Genomic DNA, 20158 nt, shown 5'->3' with positions numbered 1-20158 from the left:
ATGCACAAAAATCCTTGGAAATTATCTTAAGTAATAAAATGCAGTTTCTATTTTTAATATGTTAATTTAAATTTACCATATATTTAAAGGAAAATTAAGTTAGCTACAGACTCTTGGGAACTCTGCTTATTTGACTGAGAGCATTCAAATAATCCAGAAAAAGGAAAAAATATATGTGCCCAAGAAAAAAGTAGAGAAAGGGGGACCTGGAGGTACATGTTCTAAAAGCAGAGGCCACTGTGTCCTGATCACTATAAAACAGCCAGTGGCGAAAAGTGAGCAACTGTCTTCTACCCACACAATCGCGTTCCGGAAAGCCAGCCTACGCCCTGGCATACAATTCATTGAAAAGCTCTGCTTTCAAATCAATTTAGAGGAACATCAACCGAACCTGTGGTAATACCAGAACACATTTATGCATGGGACAAGAAACAGCTCTTTAACTTACAAATGATTAACGATGCCATCATATCAGGTGCTATTTCAATATGTCTAAAGCTCATGGAAGATTGGATTCAAGAAAAAGCGCACAAATATATATTTACATTTGAGAGTATAGGCTAGACTTAAGAGGCACATGTTAAAATTTAGCAAAGTCTGAAATCTAGAAGAAAAACAACAACATATTTCAGAAATCACTTGGTAATATTTAAAGTGATTAAGGCTGAAATCTATGCTGAGAGTCAAAAATAGTGGTACCTAAGTATCTCAGATAGTATCCATGTCGTAGAGTCTGTGGATTTAATGTGAGTAATAAGGTCAATATATTAGTCCAGACCCAAAGGAGTTAACCTGAGAGTACACTGAAACAGACTACCTCTAAATAAGATACAAAAATGGTTCTTAGAGAAAGCTATTAGCTAAAGAGACTTGTACACGGGAGGTGGAAAAAGTCGAGATCTTTAAATGTTAGAGAATCATATCTTGGTTTGACAGATCTAGCCAATCTTGAAAGGGCAGCTTTCCATTTGAATACAAAGCAGGAGTTTATGGCCCAACCTCAGAGAGATACAGAGCTGTGCATTTATTGTGTGCTGGAAGAGGCAGTGGGGCTCTGGGAGAAGAAACAATACACTGCACTACTTTGTGTGATTTTCCTCCAGTGAGAAGTTAAACACGATTAAAGATGAACATTTTTGTTTTCCATAGGACTCTAAACTAATCAAAATGGCACAGTCGTTTCACTATAGGCAATAGAACTGCACGCTACAGAACATTTATAACATTACATTCCAGTACAGTGATGGGTACATTTCAAATATTATCATTTGAAAGTGAAGGAAACAAACATTTTACACTTCTCTGCCAAACAAATTTCTCTACCAGACCTGAGTGTGGCCTGAGACAGGCTCTCCCCATGGGGGAGCCCAGCACAGTTACACACCCTCATCATTAGACCCTTCCTCCTTACACTTTCTGCAGGAGATAGCTTCATTCGTGCTACAGAGACTTTATTACACCAGCATGCTGTAGATATTTTAGAAATTCATTTTGAAGTATGTTTTACTACAGCATCACTTGCCTTTCCTGCTCCTACAGAAATGCCAGTGCATGCTCATATTCTTAAATGAATGCCCCGTAACAGTCAGAGTTCCTGACAGATGAGTTGAATCAAGGAATTTTCACTTGGATTACTTAAAGAAAGGCTCTGCCTCCAAGAGAAGGTCAAAAGGGGGATTTAAGACAAGAATCCTTTTGACTCCCTCAACAAGATACCAAGCACACATGGAAGGATACCCGTTGATGTAAGGATAGCAATTACCCATTGTCAGTGCCAAGCGATTTTGTTCTTGTACCCATAACATTCAGCACCTCCCCTACCCTCCCCCCTAGCTCAAAAGGAACTGGAAGGTAAATTAATTTACAAAGGATAGTTAAGGTGTATGTTTTCCTTTGCTAGAAGCTGGAAGAGGTAGCAGCCAATGGGGCCTTTGAAGCCTTCTCTTAAGACACCAAATAAATGTTCTAAGGCTTTTAATCATTCCCCAGGGTAAAAGTCCTTTCTTCCAAGTTGCGGAGAGGTACTGAAATTTATCCTTTCTCTGAAAAATTTAATACAGTGAAAACTCTGTTTAAAAAGATAAAATCTAATCCTAGATTTCCTGGCTGTACTATTAAAGTGATCTATCTCTTGCGCACTGTGATATAGCAGATGAAACACTGCTTTAGGTTCAAGGGGAACAAGGCTCTGGGTTCCTTCTCAAAGTTAGACCTCTGACATCTGATGAAATGGCACGTTAACCAAGTGGAGAAGAAAAGAAAAAGGCAACCAGTTTAGTAAAGACGAGAAGCGTTTATCTAACTTACATTTGCTTTTGGAAAGGACAATTAATGCCACAGAGAACTTACTGAACTAATGTTCTGCTGATTTTTCTTCACTCGTTCAATCTCTGGAGTATCTCTAACTGCTGTACCAGCTCCTACTTCTTTCTTATAAAATACCTTTATTGTAAGAGAAGGAAAAGAGTAATGATACACTTATTAGCATTCAAGCCCTACACTCAACTCTTATTAAAGAAAGAATTTCTCAGGTTTTAGAGTAATGGGAATACAGATTCTAGTCATGAGTTCCACTCACTCACTAATCAATTAAATAATCCATTATGAGAATAAATATCCAACTTTGGTGTCTTATTCCATAATCTTACAAGTAACCCTCTGAAGCATGTTCTAAGGCATGTTTGGTAGCTTATATGGCCACAGAGTATTTGCTCTAAGAATATAAGGTGGAGAACTAGAGTTTCTTTCTTTAAATATAAATGCCACATGGGTACTTGAGAAAAATCAAAGTGCATATTATAAAAGCTCGCTAAGCAGTTCTCATTTCATTCAAAAACAGCATGAAATTTTAAGCAAGTGTTAATCTCCAAACACAAAGATGCCCTCTTTTCTTCAAAGAACACATTAGCTCGATCGTCAGCATCAACATAATTCAGTATTTTATTCATCTTCTACTTATTCCTTAACTTCCCCACGTCTCTCCACCTCTACCAACACCTACCCATTTCCAGCACAAAGAAAAATAAAAGTCGAAAGTGCTCTACAATAAAATACAATAAAATAAAAAATAGAAGAATTATCAGAAAGCCTTGAGGACAGAATGAATCCCTCTCTTCATATGTGGTAATCCAGTAGGGCTTAGTCAGGATTGGAAGAGTGCAGCATGAGACATATTGTCCAAACGCTAAAAACTTCAATATCATGAAATCATAGGAGATAAGGGTCTTTTTCTCAGGCCCTGCTTTCCAACAGGACTCCATTGCTTACTTAGCACAGCTTGACTGTGAAGACCCAGAGGTATGTGCCCAGCATTAGCACTGATCAATTTATTAGAAAGTAGAAAATATTCCACAAGTCATCAGACTTAATAGAATTTATATTTTGATGAAACATTAGCTTAACTACTAAATTACCTAATTCTACATTAAAATACTGGCTGTATGGTCAGGTTTTATCATTTTAGAATTCAAGTTCATATATTCATTAAATATAGACCAAATCTCTTAATTAATGGTGCTGATGCAATTCCTATGGCTCAAAATAAAAATATGAAAGTTTAAGAATTGAATACAAACTAGTCAATTCCTAGATATATTATCAGTGCAGATAATCAATGACTAGGAAGGAAATCACTTCATATGACAATTTTTATCTTCAAGGTAAAATCTGTGTAGAAGATTAAGACCTCTCAAGTGAAATTTTAAAATTCAGTTTAAAATAACTGTAGCTTGAACCAAAGAAGGAAATTTGAACTTGTAATTCTACAACAATCATAATAAAGAAATAAAGATAATACACTTAAGAGGAAATTCAAGCAATGTAGAAAAAAAGTCAGACAATAAGGGGAAAAGACTCTCCTTACAAGGAGGCAACTGAAAAGAAATAATGGCTACTCACCGCACTTATGTTTTGTTGAGTTGTCTTAATTCTCTGGATTTCAGGAGTATCTGCCACGGGAGAATAGTTAGAAAGCATCTTCTCTGCTTCATCTTTATACTTTTTCTAGAAATATAAACAGTTAATATCAATCTGAAACATTGCATGTGTGCACATGTGAGAGAGACGACAGAGAAAATGACAATGATAATACTTCCAATTCTACTATACCACATGGCTGTAAGTTATATCTTATGATTCAAAGCAGTTGCTGATGCAACAGCAATATTTAAATAAAGGGATTATGCTAACAGAGTAAGCCAACAGTCCAGGAAGCAGCCTCGCCTCTGCTCAGGCAGCGCTTCCACGGCCTCAGGAGGGTTTGACCTCTACGCCATTCTGTTCAGAGCCTACTCTTTCATGAGCAGTCCCATACCTGTTCAGAGTAGCCAATTAGTTCCTGCAAGTAACCTGACTATACCTACTTGTTTTCATGCTTCTGGGTTTATGCTCTGCTTCCTACTTCAGAGAAAGATACATTTGAACCCTGGCCAGGTGGTTCATTTGGTTGGGCATCACCCCATGCACCAAAAGATTTCAGATTTGATTCCCAATCAGGGCACATACCTAGGTTTCAAGGAGTGTACAGGGGGCAAGCGGTCAATGTTTCTCTCTCTCTCTCTCTCTCTCTCTCTCCCTCTCTCTCTCTCTCCCTCTCTCTCTTTCTCGCCTTTCCTTTCTCTCTAGAAGGTCATAGAAACATATCCTCTGGAAAGGATTTAAAAATGGATACATTTGATTAAAGCAAAGGTACTAGTACTTTTGTGCTTAGGATAAAAATCTCAATTTTTATCCACTAAATGTACTATTATGAGCTCTGATACAACTTGGGCAATACATTCTACTAGTACCAGCATTTATATAATACTTACTATGTAATAGGTATTGCTCTAAATATTGAACACACACTAGCTCATTTAATTAACCCCAAGAGCATATACTATCATTATTCCCTCTTACAGATGGGGAAACCGAATCACTAACTAAGAAGTGTCAGATCAGAATTTCAAATCTGGCACTCTACTTCCAAAATCAATAATGTTGACCATTAGGGCATACTATCGCTTGTTAGGAAAGGTAATTATTGTTCATGTTGAAAGGCACCAATTGAATTCCATTGTATCCAAAATAATTAAAATTCCTTAAAATCAGATATATTCTTGTGTCACACTAAAAAAATTAAAAAAAAATCAACATTGGTAAGTTAAAACAGAAATTCTGACAGCTGAGGCATCACCTCCTCTGGAAAGCCTTTACTCTTGAACCCTTAACCTTCTCATAGTATATATAATGGTTCATAATCTCTCCCTGCATGGTCATTTGATTACTAGATTAGCCTATACCTCCAAAAGAGCAAAATCATATCTAATTTTGCATATAAACAGGTGCTCAGGAAGTATTTGATGAATGAATGAATGAATGAGCGTGGTATTCTTGAGATAGCAACTTCTCTCCACTGACTCAAATGGCCATTTGTCTATTTTACGTATTGATCTAGGATATTAGTTTAGCTGATATAGTGAGAGCACATCTCCAAGTTCAAATGGCATCATGATAGACCACCCCAACTGCTGTGTCATCTGAGGAGGCTGAGAAGCAGACAACTCCTTTGACATTTGACTCTGCCATCTTGATCCTCACATTTTTTAACCAGCAGATGTTTAGATTCCTTGCTTATGTTTAAACCAGAATTTTAACAAATCTGGTTAAAAGTTACTTTCAGCATAAACCCCATTAACCAACTTTAGTTCCTTGGCCAGTTTTCTATAATCATGTTTTTCTCATTCCCCTTTTCGATTTATTTTCCATTGGGATTCATTCTTTCCCATGTAAATTTTACAGCAAAGAAATATTTCATTAATGAATATTTTTGCTCAAATCAGATTTTAATTCTTCTTCCATGAAATATTTTCTTTTGTGACCATTATTTCTCCCATATCAAGTCTTCCTGGAGGATAAATTTGGCAAATTACATCTTACCAAAAATACTTAGTTCTTAATTTTTAGTTACTATTCGCTTTTACCTTACACTTTGTGCAGTTTTACTCACCTTCAGTTTTAGTTGGAGCTGATTCTTTTAATGATAATATTCATTATAAAATGGGTAAAAGACAACTCATTTGTAATCTTATTTCTGTAGAGTGAACATTAAAGCCAAGTACGAAATAGAGTTTTTTGGTTTTTTACAAAAGGTCAAAATGTCCTTGGATGCAAAACAGGGGCCCCGGCAGGGGAGCTCTGGCAGTGAATTATGTCTGTTGAATTGAATCTGTAGCAGTTGGCCCTTTCATTAGTGAAGCTAATTAAGTTTGGCCAGTGGTTCCTTTACAATAGAGTGCACTGACTTTGAATTCAGTGCCCTCAAAAAGGTATCAATCACAGAAATGCACTAAACCCAGGGTGACTGAGCAGCTTAACTCTCTACCAACCTGGCTATAGATTTCAGATGCCCTCTTGGCTCGAAGCATATCCGGAATGTCCATGCTCACTTGCATTCCTTTCCCTTTGATTTCTGTTTCCAAGTCTTTCTTATATTCTATCTAAAAGAACAGAAAATAATCTTCAGAGCTTTGTTTAACCTTCCACAGCAATGGAGATATTTATGTGTTTGAATCTCAAAGCCACAGGTGTGGAAATGCCACTTTACTCCTTCTAGATACCATTCAATATGTTTGTTTGTTTTGAACTTCGTATGTCATTCCTTTCTTACCTGGCTGGCCATTCCGGACGCTTTCTTGGCTCTCTGGATATCAAGCGTGTCTGTGCTCACCTGCATGCCCCTCCCTTTAATTTCAGTCTCCAGATCTCTTTTATAGTCTTTCTGTAGAAAACAAAATATGCAATTAGGACTCTAAAATAACTTTTAAAGCATGTCAACATTAGAATCATATCTTTTGGAGATTTGCTGGACCTTTATTTCTTTTATTTCTATAGAGCTATAGAGGTCTAACTTGTGGTAGAAACATGACTAGGATGACTTATTCACAAGTAATCAGGAAGCTTTTTCCTACTCATCTGAATTAAGAAAGAAAACATAGTCCCGGGGAAATTTTACATTTCTGTATGATGAAATTGATAACTTATACATTAATATAAGTTAATATATCACTCAGTAAATGAGTATCAGTATAATGCAATTATAAAATGGTCGCTTTTCACTCTGCAATGAATAATTGCTGGTTGCTTCCCTGAAATCTGGCCACTCCTTTCCCTTCTTTAGCTCCCTGATTTACCACTGCTCCCCCATTCTAAGCCACTGGGCTTGAGCAAGACTGCCCAGATGCATGGGCCTATTGGACTTAAATCAATCATTCTACCCTATCCCTGGCTCTTCATGACTGGTTCAGGGATAGGTGCATTGTTTTTCCTAGCAAGCTATCAAACGACTCTCTGTCCTTCTGGAAATGAAGGAAGTAGCCCCAGGAGCTGCTAGATGCCTCTTTTCAAACAGAAGAAGAAAGCCTGCCTAAGAACTAAAACATAGAAACTGAAACTGAATTACATTGTTTGAGTCCTAACTCAAGCTATGTCTAAGAATTCCTCTGCTACTTGGTACAAGAACAATAAATTATCTGCTTTTTTGAGCTAGCTTGAGTTGGATTATCTGTTACTAACAAAATATCAAAATTTCACACACGAATGTTTTAAAAGAATCTTGTCACTTTAAAACTAATGGTTATAAAATTCAGCAAGTTGTACCCTTATAATTATACACTTTTCTGGATGCATGCTATTCTGCAATGAAAAATTTTATTAAAAGAAAAAGAAACTATTGACGATATCTAATTCCATTTGTTTCAAAACAGTTATTTCCCATTGTGTTGACATATTCTAGATTTGTATATTCTCTGTTTTAAAGTAAATGTTGTCTTGCTTATTTGTGATGTCCTAAATCTAGAGAAGTAGTAAATAAAAATCTCAGTCTCAAAGAAATATTATATTTTTCCTATCTTCCAGTCATAAATCTGCCTATTTTCACTTGCCTAAGAGCCTCAGTTTCACTTTTCTGAATAAAAGTTCAAATAATAGTGTTCAACTTTCAAAAGAGTAACTTAAAAATATTCCTGTCTGTAAAGAGCTCTAAGTTTTTAGTAAGCCTCTGAAGGCCCCAAAACAAAACACTTCATTTGAAGGACATATGTAAGAACTAAGGCACTAGTCATGGACAGCCACCAAGGCCCGATGGTAGAAGGTATGCCATTTAATTTTCCAATATGAACCTTCAAATCTAAAAGCATTTTAAAGTCTATAAGTAGACTACATAGGACACCAGTTTCATCAGTTATTTATTGATGCATACGAAAATACCTAAAATAGAAGGCCTAAAACCACCTGATGAATCTACATTTCAAGAGGGCAAGCCCCAGTGAACACTTCCTTTTAGAGCCTCTGCTTACGTCATCCTTGCCAATGTCCCACTGGCCTAAGAAAATCACATGGTCAATCCCTTAGGTACTGGGAGGTTTGGCTACTGGGGACCGATCATTCATGTAACAATATACCACATTGACTTTACTTTAAAAAATGAACTTTGTACTATGGTAATGTCCAAAACACTCATTGAAAAGGATCTGAGAACCTGTCACTTGGGCAAAATGGGACATGGCTATGATTATATGCAAATGAGACCTCTGGATCGCAAAGATAACAACATCACCAAAACTGATTTGGGCTACATGTAAACATAATACAGCTGACTCCTCTAGAGCTGGTTTTCCCCTAGGTTCTTCATAACTAAATTTGTACTAATTTCCTATTATACAATCCCAAGGTATACAGAGAAATCTAAATCAGCATATCATTGAATAAACTAATCTATCACCTACTAAGGAAAGATAAGATATTCCAACCTTTCATAAAAGTAATAAGTAGTAGAAGCCTGTTAGGTAATAAAAAATTCTGTTATTTCCACATTCTTTTTTCAGTAAAAGGTTGCTTTCTCTTGGCTTCAACTCTCAGTCCCACGAGGATGACTATGAAAATTCTTCTGCAGCTGTGAATTCCCTCCCCTTACACCAATCCAGTTCCTTGAAATAACACTGGATGTCACTCCCTCCTCAAAATAACAAAAACTTCAGAGAATTATAAGCAGTGATTTGATAGTTACTGGGTAGTTCATTATTCAGAAGCCCAGGGAGTTCACCATAAGAAAGTATAATTAAATCTAATAAATGAATCACAAGAAAAAGTACAAGAAAGAACCAGCTGTGCAAAGACCAAGGTAGGACTTTCAGGATGACAACAGAGCTGTACAGAAACCCTAAGGCCTGTGGAGGCACAAACTGGAAGCCTGTGAGGCTGCAGCAGATGAACAAGGGAAGGGGGGTGCAGTGTGAGGATGGGCAGGAGGGGGAACTTGAACAACGAAGCAAAGCTGGACATGCCTGGAAACCACTGGAAAGCTTTACGTGGGAAGAGTAACATAACTGAATTCTTCAAGGACTATTCTGGCTCCTGCACAGAGAATGGATACTAAGGGGGGCAAAATTCTGATTAGGCATCTACTGCAATAATCCAGGTGATAGAGGCGGTAGCTTGGACAAGGGTGGGAAGGAGATGGCTTTAGGATACCATTATGAGGATGGAGTCAATAAAACTTGCTGACAAGTGGAATCAAAGTGACTTCTGGGATTTCACTGATGCCATTTGCTAAGGAGGTAGAAAAGGGAAACAGATCTAAGGAAAAATTAAGAGTTCTGTTTTGGGCATGTAATGTTGAGTCCCTGCTATAATACATTGTATATGTCATCTACATGTGGTAATATCTATGAAACACCAAAAGGTAAATGGTTGCATCTTCACATCCATCTTATAGAACACTTAATTTTTTTATAAGGATGGGATAAAACTATATGAAGTGACATGGAAAAAGGTCTATAATATTAAGTGAGAAAAGCAAGCACAGAACAAAGAACATGGTATTTAAGTTTTTTAAGTCTGTGTGTACAAATATATGTTTATCCATATATCCATCGATATAGATCTGGAAGGCTCTACAACAAATTTATAACAATGGCTCTCTCTCAAGAGGACACAAGAGTTAGGGTCAGGATGAAAGAAGGTTTTTAAGACTTGTTCAGCATGTATTTCCCCTCTGCCATTTCTAAATGGAACCCTTATTGATCAAGAATTCTATGCCATCCCCAGTTTCTTTATCTAAACCAATTATGGCCATCCCATCTCCCTGGTAAGTACCAAACCCTGGGGATGTAGGCAGATCCCAACATACCAGTCACTCCCCTGGCAGTTAGTCAGCTACCTCCACCCTCCAAATATCCATAGTGGGAGTCAATCCTGAGCCAGCTCTTCTAACTGCCAGTGTCATGTCATAGCTCTCAGAGCAGCCCCACTGAAGCATCCCCACTATCAGCCTGGAGATAAGTAGTACCCCTATACCTGTATCCCCAACTTTCTCTTTAAGTATACTTCTTGTAAAATCATCTCTTCACAAATACTCTCCACTCCACTGACTCTTCTATATTCTTGAAACTTTGGGGGAGAAGTTCAAGAGGTATGGAACCAATTCTGGGGTATTTCCTTTGAAAAATACACATATGGTCTGACTCCTACAACTTTGTTACCTGATATCTATCATATCATAGCATCTAAGCCAAAACTTCCAAATTAACATCCTGTCATTACATGTATTACATGAAGAGGAAATGGTATTAGACAAAAGAACATGGTCATTGAGGATATATAATACCTCAACCCCAAATGCTGACTCTGTAGAAATTACAGTCATGGTGATGAAGTCAACAGAGGAGATTGAGAACATGCAACCAAATCACACAGAAATGGCTATCAACATCATGTCAGAGTCTTCATGTGCGATTTTCAAGTTCTGCTCAGAAAGTTGGAAACACAGAAATGTCAAGTAGCATATGACCCATCCTTAAAGAAAAAGTAGTATGAAAACATTAATCATATTCCAGATTAACATGAAATTTAATGCATTACAGGATAAGGTAAGATGTGTGTGCCTGCACTGATGTGTGTGTGTGTGTTATATTGAAATGCCTTTCCCCAAGTTTTCTTTGATATATTTAAAGGAAATGAGCAAAGCAGAAACTAAATTTTCATATAAACATGATGATTTGAAATGGTTTCCATTCCAAACTGTTAAACTAGTCACAGAAAGCTTTGCAAAATTCCATGTGCTAATCAAGTTGCTAATGTGATTTGTTAAGCTCCAAAATATGAGTCTCAAGGTCTGCAGCACTTACTCTACTCACCTCTGAAGCTATCTCTGAAGCTTTTTTGGCATGTTGTATCTCAAGGGTGTCAATGCAAACTTGCATTCCTTTCCCTTTAATTTCAGACTCCAGATCTTTCTTGTATTCTTTCTGGAAAAGAGCAACATTTTACAGCATTCACTCAGGGGACAATCGTGTATCTGTATTCAATGATACTAAAAAAATCGCTAAATATATTTATAAAGAAAAGAAGAAGAAAAAAAACATAGCTTACTTAATGCGATGAATGATCAGCTAGAAGGAAAGTCTCTGAACTGCTTAGAACTATAAGCACAATTCTCACTGAAGTAAAGTGTATAAAGTTCTGAAATGTTTTACTGTAAAAAAGGCAACTGCCAGGTGAGAATCTTCACTGACAACTGTCTTGCAGTCTGGAGGACAGGGAGGTAGGTTTAAGCAAGTGGATGTTGTGGAAAGAAGATGCTGTGTGACACTGGAATGTTTCTTAACATTTTTGGTTTACTAATCTGCAAAATGGGGATGATGATTCCTCATGCAGGGTCACTGTGAGGGGTGTCAATAGCTGGTAACTTCCTCTGGTCTTTTACTCCTGTACCTGTACACTAAGACCTTATCTATTGCTGCTTCTGCCACCCCCTTGCCATTCAACTGCACCTGACCTGACTAGACTCTGCCATTGAGAGTTCAAGACAATTTTCCCAAGTGTTACTGACAAGTGATTATAAGATCTACCTGTGAATGTATGCTGGATATGTTGTCATAATAAAAGAATTTGTAGAAAATTATTAATGTAGGAATACGTAATGATAAATTAGCCAAAGATCATAGTGAATATCTGTTGTTTTTGCCTGACTAGCATCCATTCCTCCTTCTTCTGGAAAAAAGTTCCATAATTTTCTTTTCAGGAATCACCTCTAACCCCTCTCAATCCATACACTTTGGATGGGTTGATTGTCCTACTCCCCACATGTATTTTTAATTCCACTAGAATGCTTTTAGTGGTTGCTTTAATTTATTTAAAGAACATGAATATGGTCAAAGATGAATGTAAATTAGTTTAAAACACATCACAACTTAGAATATTTTCTATTTAAAACATTGTTAAACTGCCTAGGAAGTTAACTATACAAATGGGTGACCAGGAGAACCATCCGAGGTCATCAGCACATTACAGTTCCCTGACCCCACATACAATGACTGGGTCAGGTCTGGGCACAGGATAGAGAGTGATTCGATGAGATCCAATCCTTGGACTTAAATTATAGCTATAAGAACACAGATGTTCCTTCCCACTGGGATTACTGACCACAGATATGGATTATCTTGTTATTAAGAGGGGCCATCACTTAGAGACAGCCTCCCAAGAGTGAAGCTATAGAGAAGATAACAGAGCTAAGAAATGAGGAAGAGAGACAACATTTGAATTCTATCCTGAAGGCAACTTGATCTTTGGACTTCTCCAGTCAGAACTCAAACATTTCCTTTGTTGCTCAACCCAGTTTGAGTTGGGTTTCTATCATTTGCAATCTGACTAATAGGGTCATCATCATCATCATCGCCCCAGTTTATTAACAAATGGGCATAAAGCTTTGAATTTTTTCACTGCAAATTCAGCTAGGTTCTCAAGGCACAGTGCCATTATTTGATACCAAAGTAATGATGTAGCACAAGAATTAAAGGACTGAAAGCACTTTGGAGGCACTTCATTCCTTCTTACAAATTTCCTGTAAAGTGAGCAGTGGCACTTTCATGTCATAGAGGCTTAACTAGACTCACGCAGAAGTCTAGGCAAGGACTGGGAGAGCCGGTCGATTTGTCAGCACGGGAACATTTAAGCTGCAGTTACCCACAGACCGTGATAACACGGCCTCCTAATCTTCTGCCTTTTACTTGCTTAAAAGTTACATCTCATAAACTTATTCTGGTTTATAACACAGATTGGTCTCTAAAATGGTATTTTTCTCAGACCACATAAAAAGAAGATAATGAGCATCATTTTAAAAATTCATTGATTGCGAAAAGACTATCAGGATATAGCTATTCATAATTATCTTACACATAAGAGTTATGGAATATATAGAATCAATATATTTTTATCTATAACAATATCTATTATATTTATATTTGTATCTGTTAAAAGATACAAAATCTGCCCGGCCAGGCGTGGCTCAGTGGTTGAGCGTCGACCTGGGATCCAGGCGATCGGGGTTCGATTGCCGGTCAGGGCACATGCCCGGGTTGCGGGCTCGATCAATGACTCTCATCATTGATGTTTCTATCTCTCTCTCTCCCTCTCCTTTCCTCTCTCTGAAATCAATAAAGATATATTAAATTAAAAAAATATAAAAATAAATTTTAAAAAAAAGATACAAAATCTTTGAGAAAGATTTATAGAGAAAAAAATCAGCTAAAAATTCATACATTCCCAGTTGCTGAATAAATATACTCACCTCACTCGCCATTTCAGATGCTCGTTTTGCTCTTTGAATATCAAGAACTTCTGAACTAAGTTCCATTCCTTTCCCTTTTATTTCATTTTCCAAATCTTTTCTATATTCCTTCTATGAGACAAGAATATTACAATTTGAAATTTACCGGGAAGCTCTTTAACCTTTAGACTGGTTTACTTATTTTCTAGAGCCCACAGAACGGAGACTATTTCTAGAAAGGAATGAATCAGACTCCCCAGCATTCATGCTCCTTATTTCCTACAGAAATTTTCTCTTTTAAACATGTTTAGAGTGGCTTCTAATATTATCAATCTTTTCTCTTTCATCCTTTCTTCCAATATATTTTGGAGCCACATTTTTTAAAAGATGTCTTCCCACGTGGCTGGATGTGGCTCAGCGGTTGAGCATCGACCTAGGGCCCAGGGGATCGGGGTTCGATTCTGGGTCAGGGCACATGCCCGGGGTGCAGACTCGATCCCTAGTATGGGGCATGCAGGAGGCAGCCGATCAATGACTCTCTCATCAGTGATGTTTCTCTCTCCCTCTCCCTTCCTCTCTCTGAAATCAATAAAGATATATTAAAAAAAAAAAAAAATGTCTTCCTTTTAAATGGTGAAGATCTTAGGAATACATGCTTTTTATTCATTATTTGAAGTATTTTCTTCGAAAACTGTCTATATAATATGAATCACCAAACGAACATAGTTGAAAAGAATGGAAAGTTACAAAATCCAAAGGATTGGTGTAGCCACAGTTTTAAAAATAAGTTTTCATTTTATTCAAAGACTCATAAAACCAAGTAATTTCCTACAGGTTGCTAATATATAGTTTGAATCTCACCTATTTTAATATTATATTTTAAGTAGATCTAAATGTTTTTACTAACAAATATACAACTTGAGGTTTTCATACTAATGAATTGTTTTCTCACAAACTGCATTATGAAAATAATATCTTAATCCAATTCTACTAAATTGCACTTATGAAAGATGAGAGTTCCTTTAATGATAAGAAATCATGTTCCAGTTAATTCTAGGGTTCATTTCCTGTTATTTTCTCTTTGTCCAGTATAATTAAATTAGCTGGTCCTCTGCTTAACTAATAACCTACAAGACATTGTAATGACCTGCATGTAATTTTGGAAAGAGCTCTGGCGTCAAATGACCTGGAGGAAAGTCAGAGTACTTTCAATAATTTGGTCATACGACCTTCAAGAAGATTTTAAGTAACTGAGCCTTGATTTCCACATGGGCAAAATGAAAATAAAATACTGATCTACCAACGTTAAAAGATAATTGGGAGAATCAAGTGAAATGAAACATCAAATGATATTTTGAACATTCTAAATGGCAACTGCATGTAAAAACCATAGTAAAGTAAAATATTTAAAGAGTAAATGCTTACACTTAGAAAAGAAAGTTACAATTCCATTAAGTCACTATGAGTACTACCTTTTTAAATTAGGTCTCTAACTGAATTAAAAGATTTTTAATCATAGACTTCTGGACCTTTTTTCTATCCTAATGTATATATCCTGAACCAATAAATCTAAATAAAATATTCACTCAAAAAGAGGAATAAAAGAAAAAGCAATGTTATTATATTAAAGTCATTTATGGATCTCAAAATAGATCTCACATTGTCATTTTTATGTAAATGATGAGAAGCTTTCCCCTTTTAAAAATTCACATAATTAGTGAATATTTCTTATTTTTTAAATATCCTTCTATTGATTTTTTAGAGCGAGAGGAAGGGAGAGGGAGAGAGAGAGAAACATCGATCCCCCGCCTCTTGCAAGCTCCCTGCTGGGAATCAAGCCTCTCAACCCCAGGCATGTGCCCTGACCAGAATCAAACTGGCAGCATCTTGGTCCATGGAAGACACTCAACCAACTGAGCCACACCAGCCAGGCAAGAGTGAATATTTTTTAAATGGAAATCAATAATAGCAGGAAGTTGCTATTTGATTAGCTTTCAACTTCAAAATACTTTATAGGAACAAAAGTGAGAAAAGATAAGGTAACAAAAGAATTCTTCCATAAACTATATGCTTATTTCAACCCAACATGTATTACAACAGTGAATCACATTAAATGAATAAAAGCAGTTAAATGATAAAGGTCAGTTGGAACTTGGTTTTTAAGATGATGCACTTCTGTGTAGGTAGTTATACACATTTATTTCATTGGTTTAAGACATTTCTTTCAGAAATAATTTCTTCAGTTCAAAATTCAGGATGAAATGGAGTTCTTCAAAGCTTTCCTTAATGTAAATAGAATCTATTTAAACAGGGAGTTGGAAGAGCTCCAAGTTACTTTGTAGGCATTTGAAAAAACACACAAAAACCCCACAAAGACAAAACTTTTAAAGGGATGGACGGTGAGCATGGTATTTTTGTTAGATTTGAGGACCTTAATACTCAATAAATTTAATACACTAATTGTGAGCCAAATGCACCACTAACTTTGGGAGGGGGGGAATCCTGCCGAGAATAAAATAAAAAATGGACATGAGTTCCTGTGTTCTATATGCTAAACATATTTTCCCTACTTAGAACACAAACCACTTATAAATAATGTACCATTTATTCAGACTTTCACACATAAGCATCTTATTTCTAATATCAAATGTCACGAGAATGCTGCAGGGAAGTTTAAGAAAGAGCTGGTTCTAACATGAAAATTTAAAATTCTATTAATAAAGGTCAAAGTGAGGGGAAAAGTAACAGATTAATATCTGAAACTCATTGAATTAGTAGAGAATTGATAAGTAAATACTTTCAGCATTATTTCTTTCATTTTTAGTCTCTTTTGCAATATTTAATGGTAAATATCAGGATCATACCTCCTTCAGAAGGTTGGTGATGTACTTTACATGTAAAAACTCTGGAGTCTTGTCTAAATCCAATGATGACCTTCCTTTAATCTCCTTCTCAAAATCCTCTCTGTAAACTCTCTGTTAAATAAGACCAAATAATTTTTAAACTAACAAACTACTAGTTGACTGTTAAGAAAATATTAGAACAAGAGTCCCCAGAACAAAATTGACATTTTTCTTAAATAATTCTACCACTTCAGAGTCTTCTTATCAACAAGAAAATAATTCCAACTTTGTCATAAATTTCAGAATTCTACAAACAGCAGAATCTCCAAGTACCACCTCCCCTGGGAAAGCATTCTGAGTGGGGCTGCTTAACATCTCATGGTGTGTTACTGTCCCCGACAGCAGCCCATTTGGGGAAGACAACCAAGGAATTTGGCTACGTGACCGGATCACCTGACCGGTTCACCCAAAAGGGACTGGGCCCATCCACTGGAAGAACATCTGGTCGCACCGAAGCCCACTCCAGCCACAGCAGCATCCGTGGCCGTGTCTTCATCATTCTTCTCACTGTCTGCGTTTTGTGAATTCAGAAAAGACCATTCGCAAAATGTAATGGAGGTGAGAGGGAGGGGAAGATTTTCCTTCACTGATTTGGGCATTGAGAATACTTCTCTCCCATCTATAGAGTGTGATACAAATGAAGTTACACTGTGAGGAGAATCTTATCTTGAGCCTCATCAGTGATTCTTCAGGTCAGCATTCAGGAGGAAATGAAAGACACGGACAGATGGTGGAAAGCTAAGGCCAAACCCCCACCTGCCCTCGGCTGTGATTCTCTAAACTCTACGCAAGTCAGTAATAACCCATGTTTTATGGCTACAAAAACAGTCTAAATAACAAAATTATCCATCCATGTGAAATATTTACTAGACAGACGAGAGCCAAGGTTTACCAGCTAAAATGTTTGATTCAAATTGTAACACAAATATGATAAAAATAAATTCTGCATGGGAGTGTTATTAATGCAAAATGAAAAGCTATTTCCAGGTTCATTATGTACTTATTACAAACATAGGCAATTATATAAAGAATTTCTTCATACCACTGTGGAGGACAAGAGAACAGAATGTCTCCTCACTTGCATTTGTGTTACATATTTAACAAATAATCTAGGTATAGCCAGAGAAAAGCCACAACAGATGCTCCATAAATACTAAAACTAACAAAGCTGGCTAAGAAGTTGGACTGAGAGCATTCTGAGTTAAAGAAACTATAGACACACCAAAGAACAATAATGAGAGGTTGTCCAAAAGGCTGAATCTAGGGCATTTCCAGGCCCAAAATGACTCTTTTAAAAAGTGAAATATAAATATGTGTGTATTTATATTATTTAGATATTTCACTTCAAAAAGTCCTTCTCCTCTGAAAAAAAAATTATTATACTTAAGTAAGTCATTAAGGAAGGTTGATTATGACTAGAACTGGCCAATATATGACTAAGTGTCTGTGGGGGGTGGGGTGGGGGGTGGGGTTAGTATGTTTTTTGTTAGGAGAGCTCTATTTGTGAAACAGAAGACAAAGAACTTTTCAAAACCAGTTTTAGAGATTTCCTCTAGCAAACACACTGATTCATCCTATATCTGGCATTGGAAGAAAGTGTGAGAAGCAAAATTATGGACTATAACAAAAACATGAGAGGCTTTTCCTGAGATCATCAATATTTAGTTTTACTTGTAGGAGGCTCCCCAAGAAGCTCATGGTCAAGTTTACTTCTTAGGCGTAAATACCACCTCTTGGTATCTACTCCATTGGTCCTGCATTTAAATACACTTTGCATATTAAACTTTGTCTAAGATGTTTAGATATTTTATTTTTCTAGCATAAAATTTATATGCTAAATTACATACTATAAATCTTTATAGTATAAATTTGGTCCAGAGATATTTTCTGTTGGAAGATTTCTTTCACCTTAAGCCCTGATGAACAGAAACATAATGCTGAGCCTAAAAATCTAATAGTCAATGGCTGTGATTGAAGGGAAGCATGTCTTAGTCTCTGCAAATGACAATTCCTCCTTAGTGACAATACCAGAAATCAGAATAGCAGAATTTGAAAGCCCATATTAACAAGAGGTGCACACAGGCCCCATTGTAAGTGAATTCCAGAGCACATAATAAATGAGTAACTACAGTTAAACATTAAAGTTGATTTACACCTGATGTCAAAACAGCCAACCAAACGCAATGAGTTAGTTCATCTGACTGATTTTTTTTTTTTGTCAGTTCTTAATATTTAATTTCCCTTTTGTTCTGTGGAGCCACAGCAATGATAAAAACCAAGTGCTAGCTATCAGACTTCAAGATCTTCACAAGAAAACATGCCACGTAGAATGTATAGCACTTTTTCAGTGCCGAGGTCCTTGACATCTATATAGTGAAATTTGAACTTGGAGAATTCTCTTTCTCTTTTCTTTAAGTGAAAGTTTTTTATTTAAAAAAAAAAAAAGGTAAAGGGCCTACAGTGACTTTTAAGCCTTCCTTCATTTTGAGGGTCCATCCGCAATGGAAAAAAAAAATCACCTGAGAAATTCACATAAATTACAACAATTCAGTCTACTTTGCCCATTGATTTTTTGAGAAGCAAGGATCTATATGTTTTAGGGGATTTTAATTGGCTTAAGAAGATGTAAAACATGAAAAATATAAGTAATTACTTTCTGTTCTCTTACTGAAGAAAAAATTAAACAACTTAAGACTATTCAACAAGTCATAGTCATGTCTGAGTGCCCTTTCCCTAAGAAGATGAATTATAGCACCTCAACAAATAGCACATATAATGTTTATAAAATTCCTGTGAGAGTTTTATTGTCCAGAAGTCATCAGTTCTCCTTGTTTTCCTGTTGTTGCTGGGGAGTGGAAGAGGTCTTGTCCATTGAGTCTTCCTGGAGTGGAGCACTGAGGGTGTGACCAGCTGATACCACTGCCTATTATGTCTAACCTTTGGTTGTACCCACAAAATTGGGATGTTGGTTGCAGACAAAACCTTCTGTGTTTAGTGTCTTTTCCATGTCCCCACCCACTCCAAAACGGGGGGGGGGGGGGGGCACAGAACAGAAGACATCTTCCTAGGACAGAGCAAAACCAATGAAGGGAATAAGTGGATGTGACTTAGTATTAGCTTAAGTAGAGAATGAATGGATAAGTGGGCGGGGGAGGAACTGATGACTTTGCCCAGGTCCTAAACACTGGCCTTTACTGGATATGTAATTTCAAGTAAAACAATTACTTTCAGTGGAATCTTTATCAATCTAGGGATAATGTCTACTTGGCCTCATCACTCAAGAGGATTAAATGAGCTGAGGTATATGAAGCATTTAGCACAGATTATTTAGCACAAGTATTGAATAAATGTTAGTTCTATTGTCATTGGGGGAAAAGGTAAATGAAGGATCCAGCTCTTTTTTTTATTATTCATTTTTTTTATCTACTCATCATAGTTTTTACATGGACACAGCTTGAAAGTGTCAATTTTATAATCACAGAATATGAGTGCTGAGAGGGACATTAAGAGCTCCCCTGGCCTGATACCCATATTTGCCAAATGGAAAAAACTAAGAGCCAGAGGATCCCAATGACCCAGACAGGTGCCTGGACGCAGACTGAGATTCCCTGGGTTTTCCTGTGCAGGGTCCTCCAGACCCACTAAACATTCCGAACCACTTTCCTGATTCCTT

At 36.7% G+C, this 20158-nt stretch overlaps 1 protein-coding gene across 3 annotated transcripts in view; it reads right to left on the bottom strand.

Annotated features, from left to right (window-relative positions):
* The window catches only part of NEBL (nebulette), a 342430-nt gene that overhangs the window by 44408 nt on the left and 277864 nt on the right, over positions 1–20158 (bottom strand). For 2 of the 3 annotated variants that reach the window (XM_081143310.1, XM_081143311.1), the window contains 7 exons: positions 16447–16557; positions 13604–13714; positions 11172–11282; positions 6647–6757; positions 6366–6476; positions 3898–4002; positions 2350–2442 (listed from right to left, as the gene is read on the bottom strand). The exons of the other annotated variant lie outside the window; for it this stretch is intronic. In XM_081143310.1, coding sequence (XP_080999436.1) covers positions 2350–2442; positions 3898–4002; positions 6366–6476; positions 6647–6757; positions 11172–11282; positions 13604–13714; positions 16447–16557 — 753 coding nt within the window. The remainder of the gene's footprint in view (positions 1–2349; positions 2443–3897; positions 4003–6365; positions 6477–6646; positions 6758–11171; positions 11283–13603; positions 13715–16446; positions 16558–20158) is intronic. 3 annotated transcript variants of the gene reach the window in all.

Source organism: Miniopterus schreibersii, assembly GCF_964146895.1.
Source record: "Miniopterus schreibersii genome assembly, chromosome: 1".
Taxonomy (NCBI): domain Eukaryota; kingdom Metazoa; phylum Chordata; class Mammalia; order Chiroptera; family Miniopteridae; genus Miniopterus; species Miniopterus schreibersii.
Note: the sequence above shows the minus strand (reverse complement) of the source record. Positions and strands in the feature narration are given on the sequence as shown.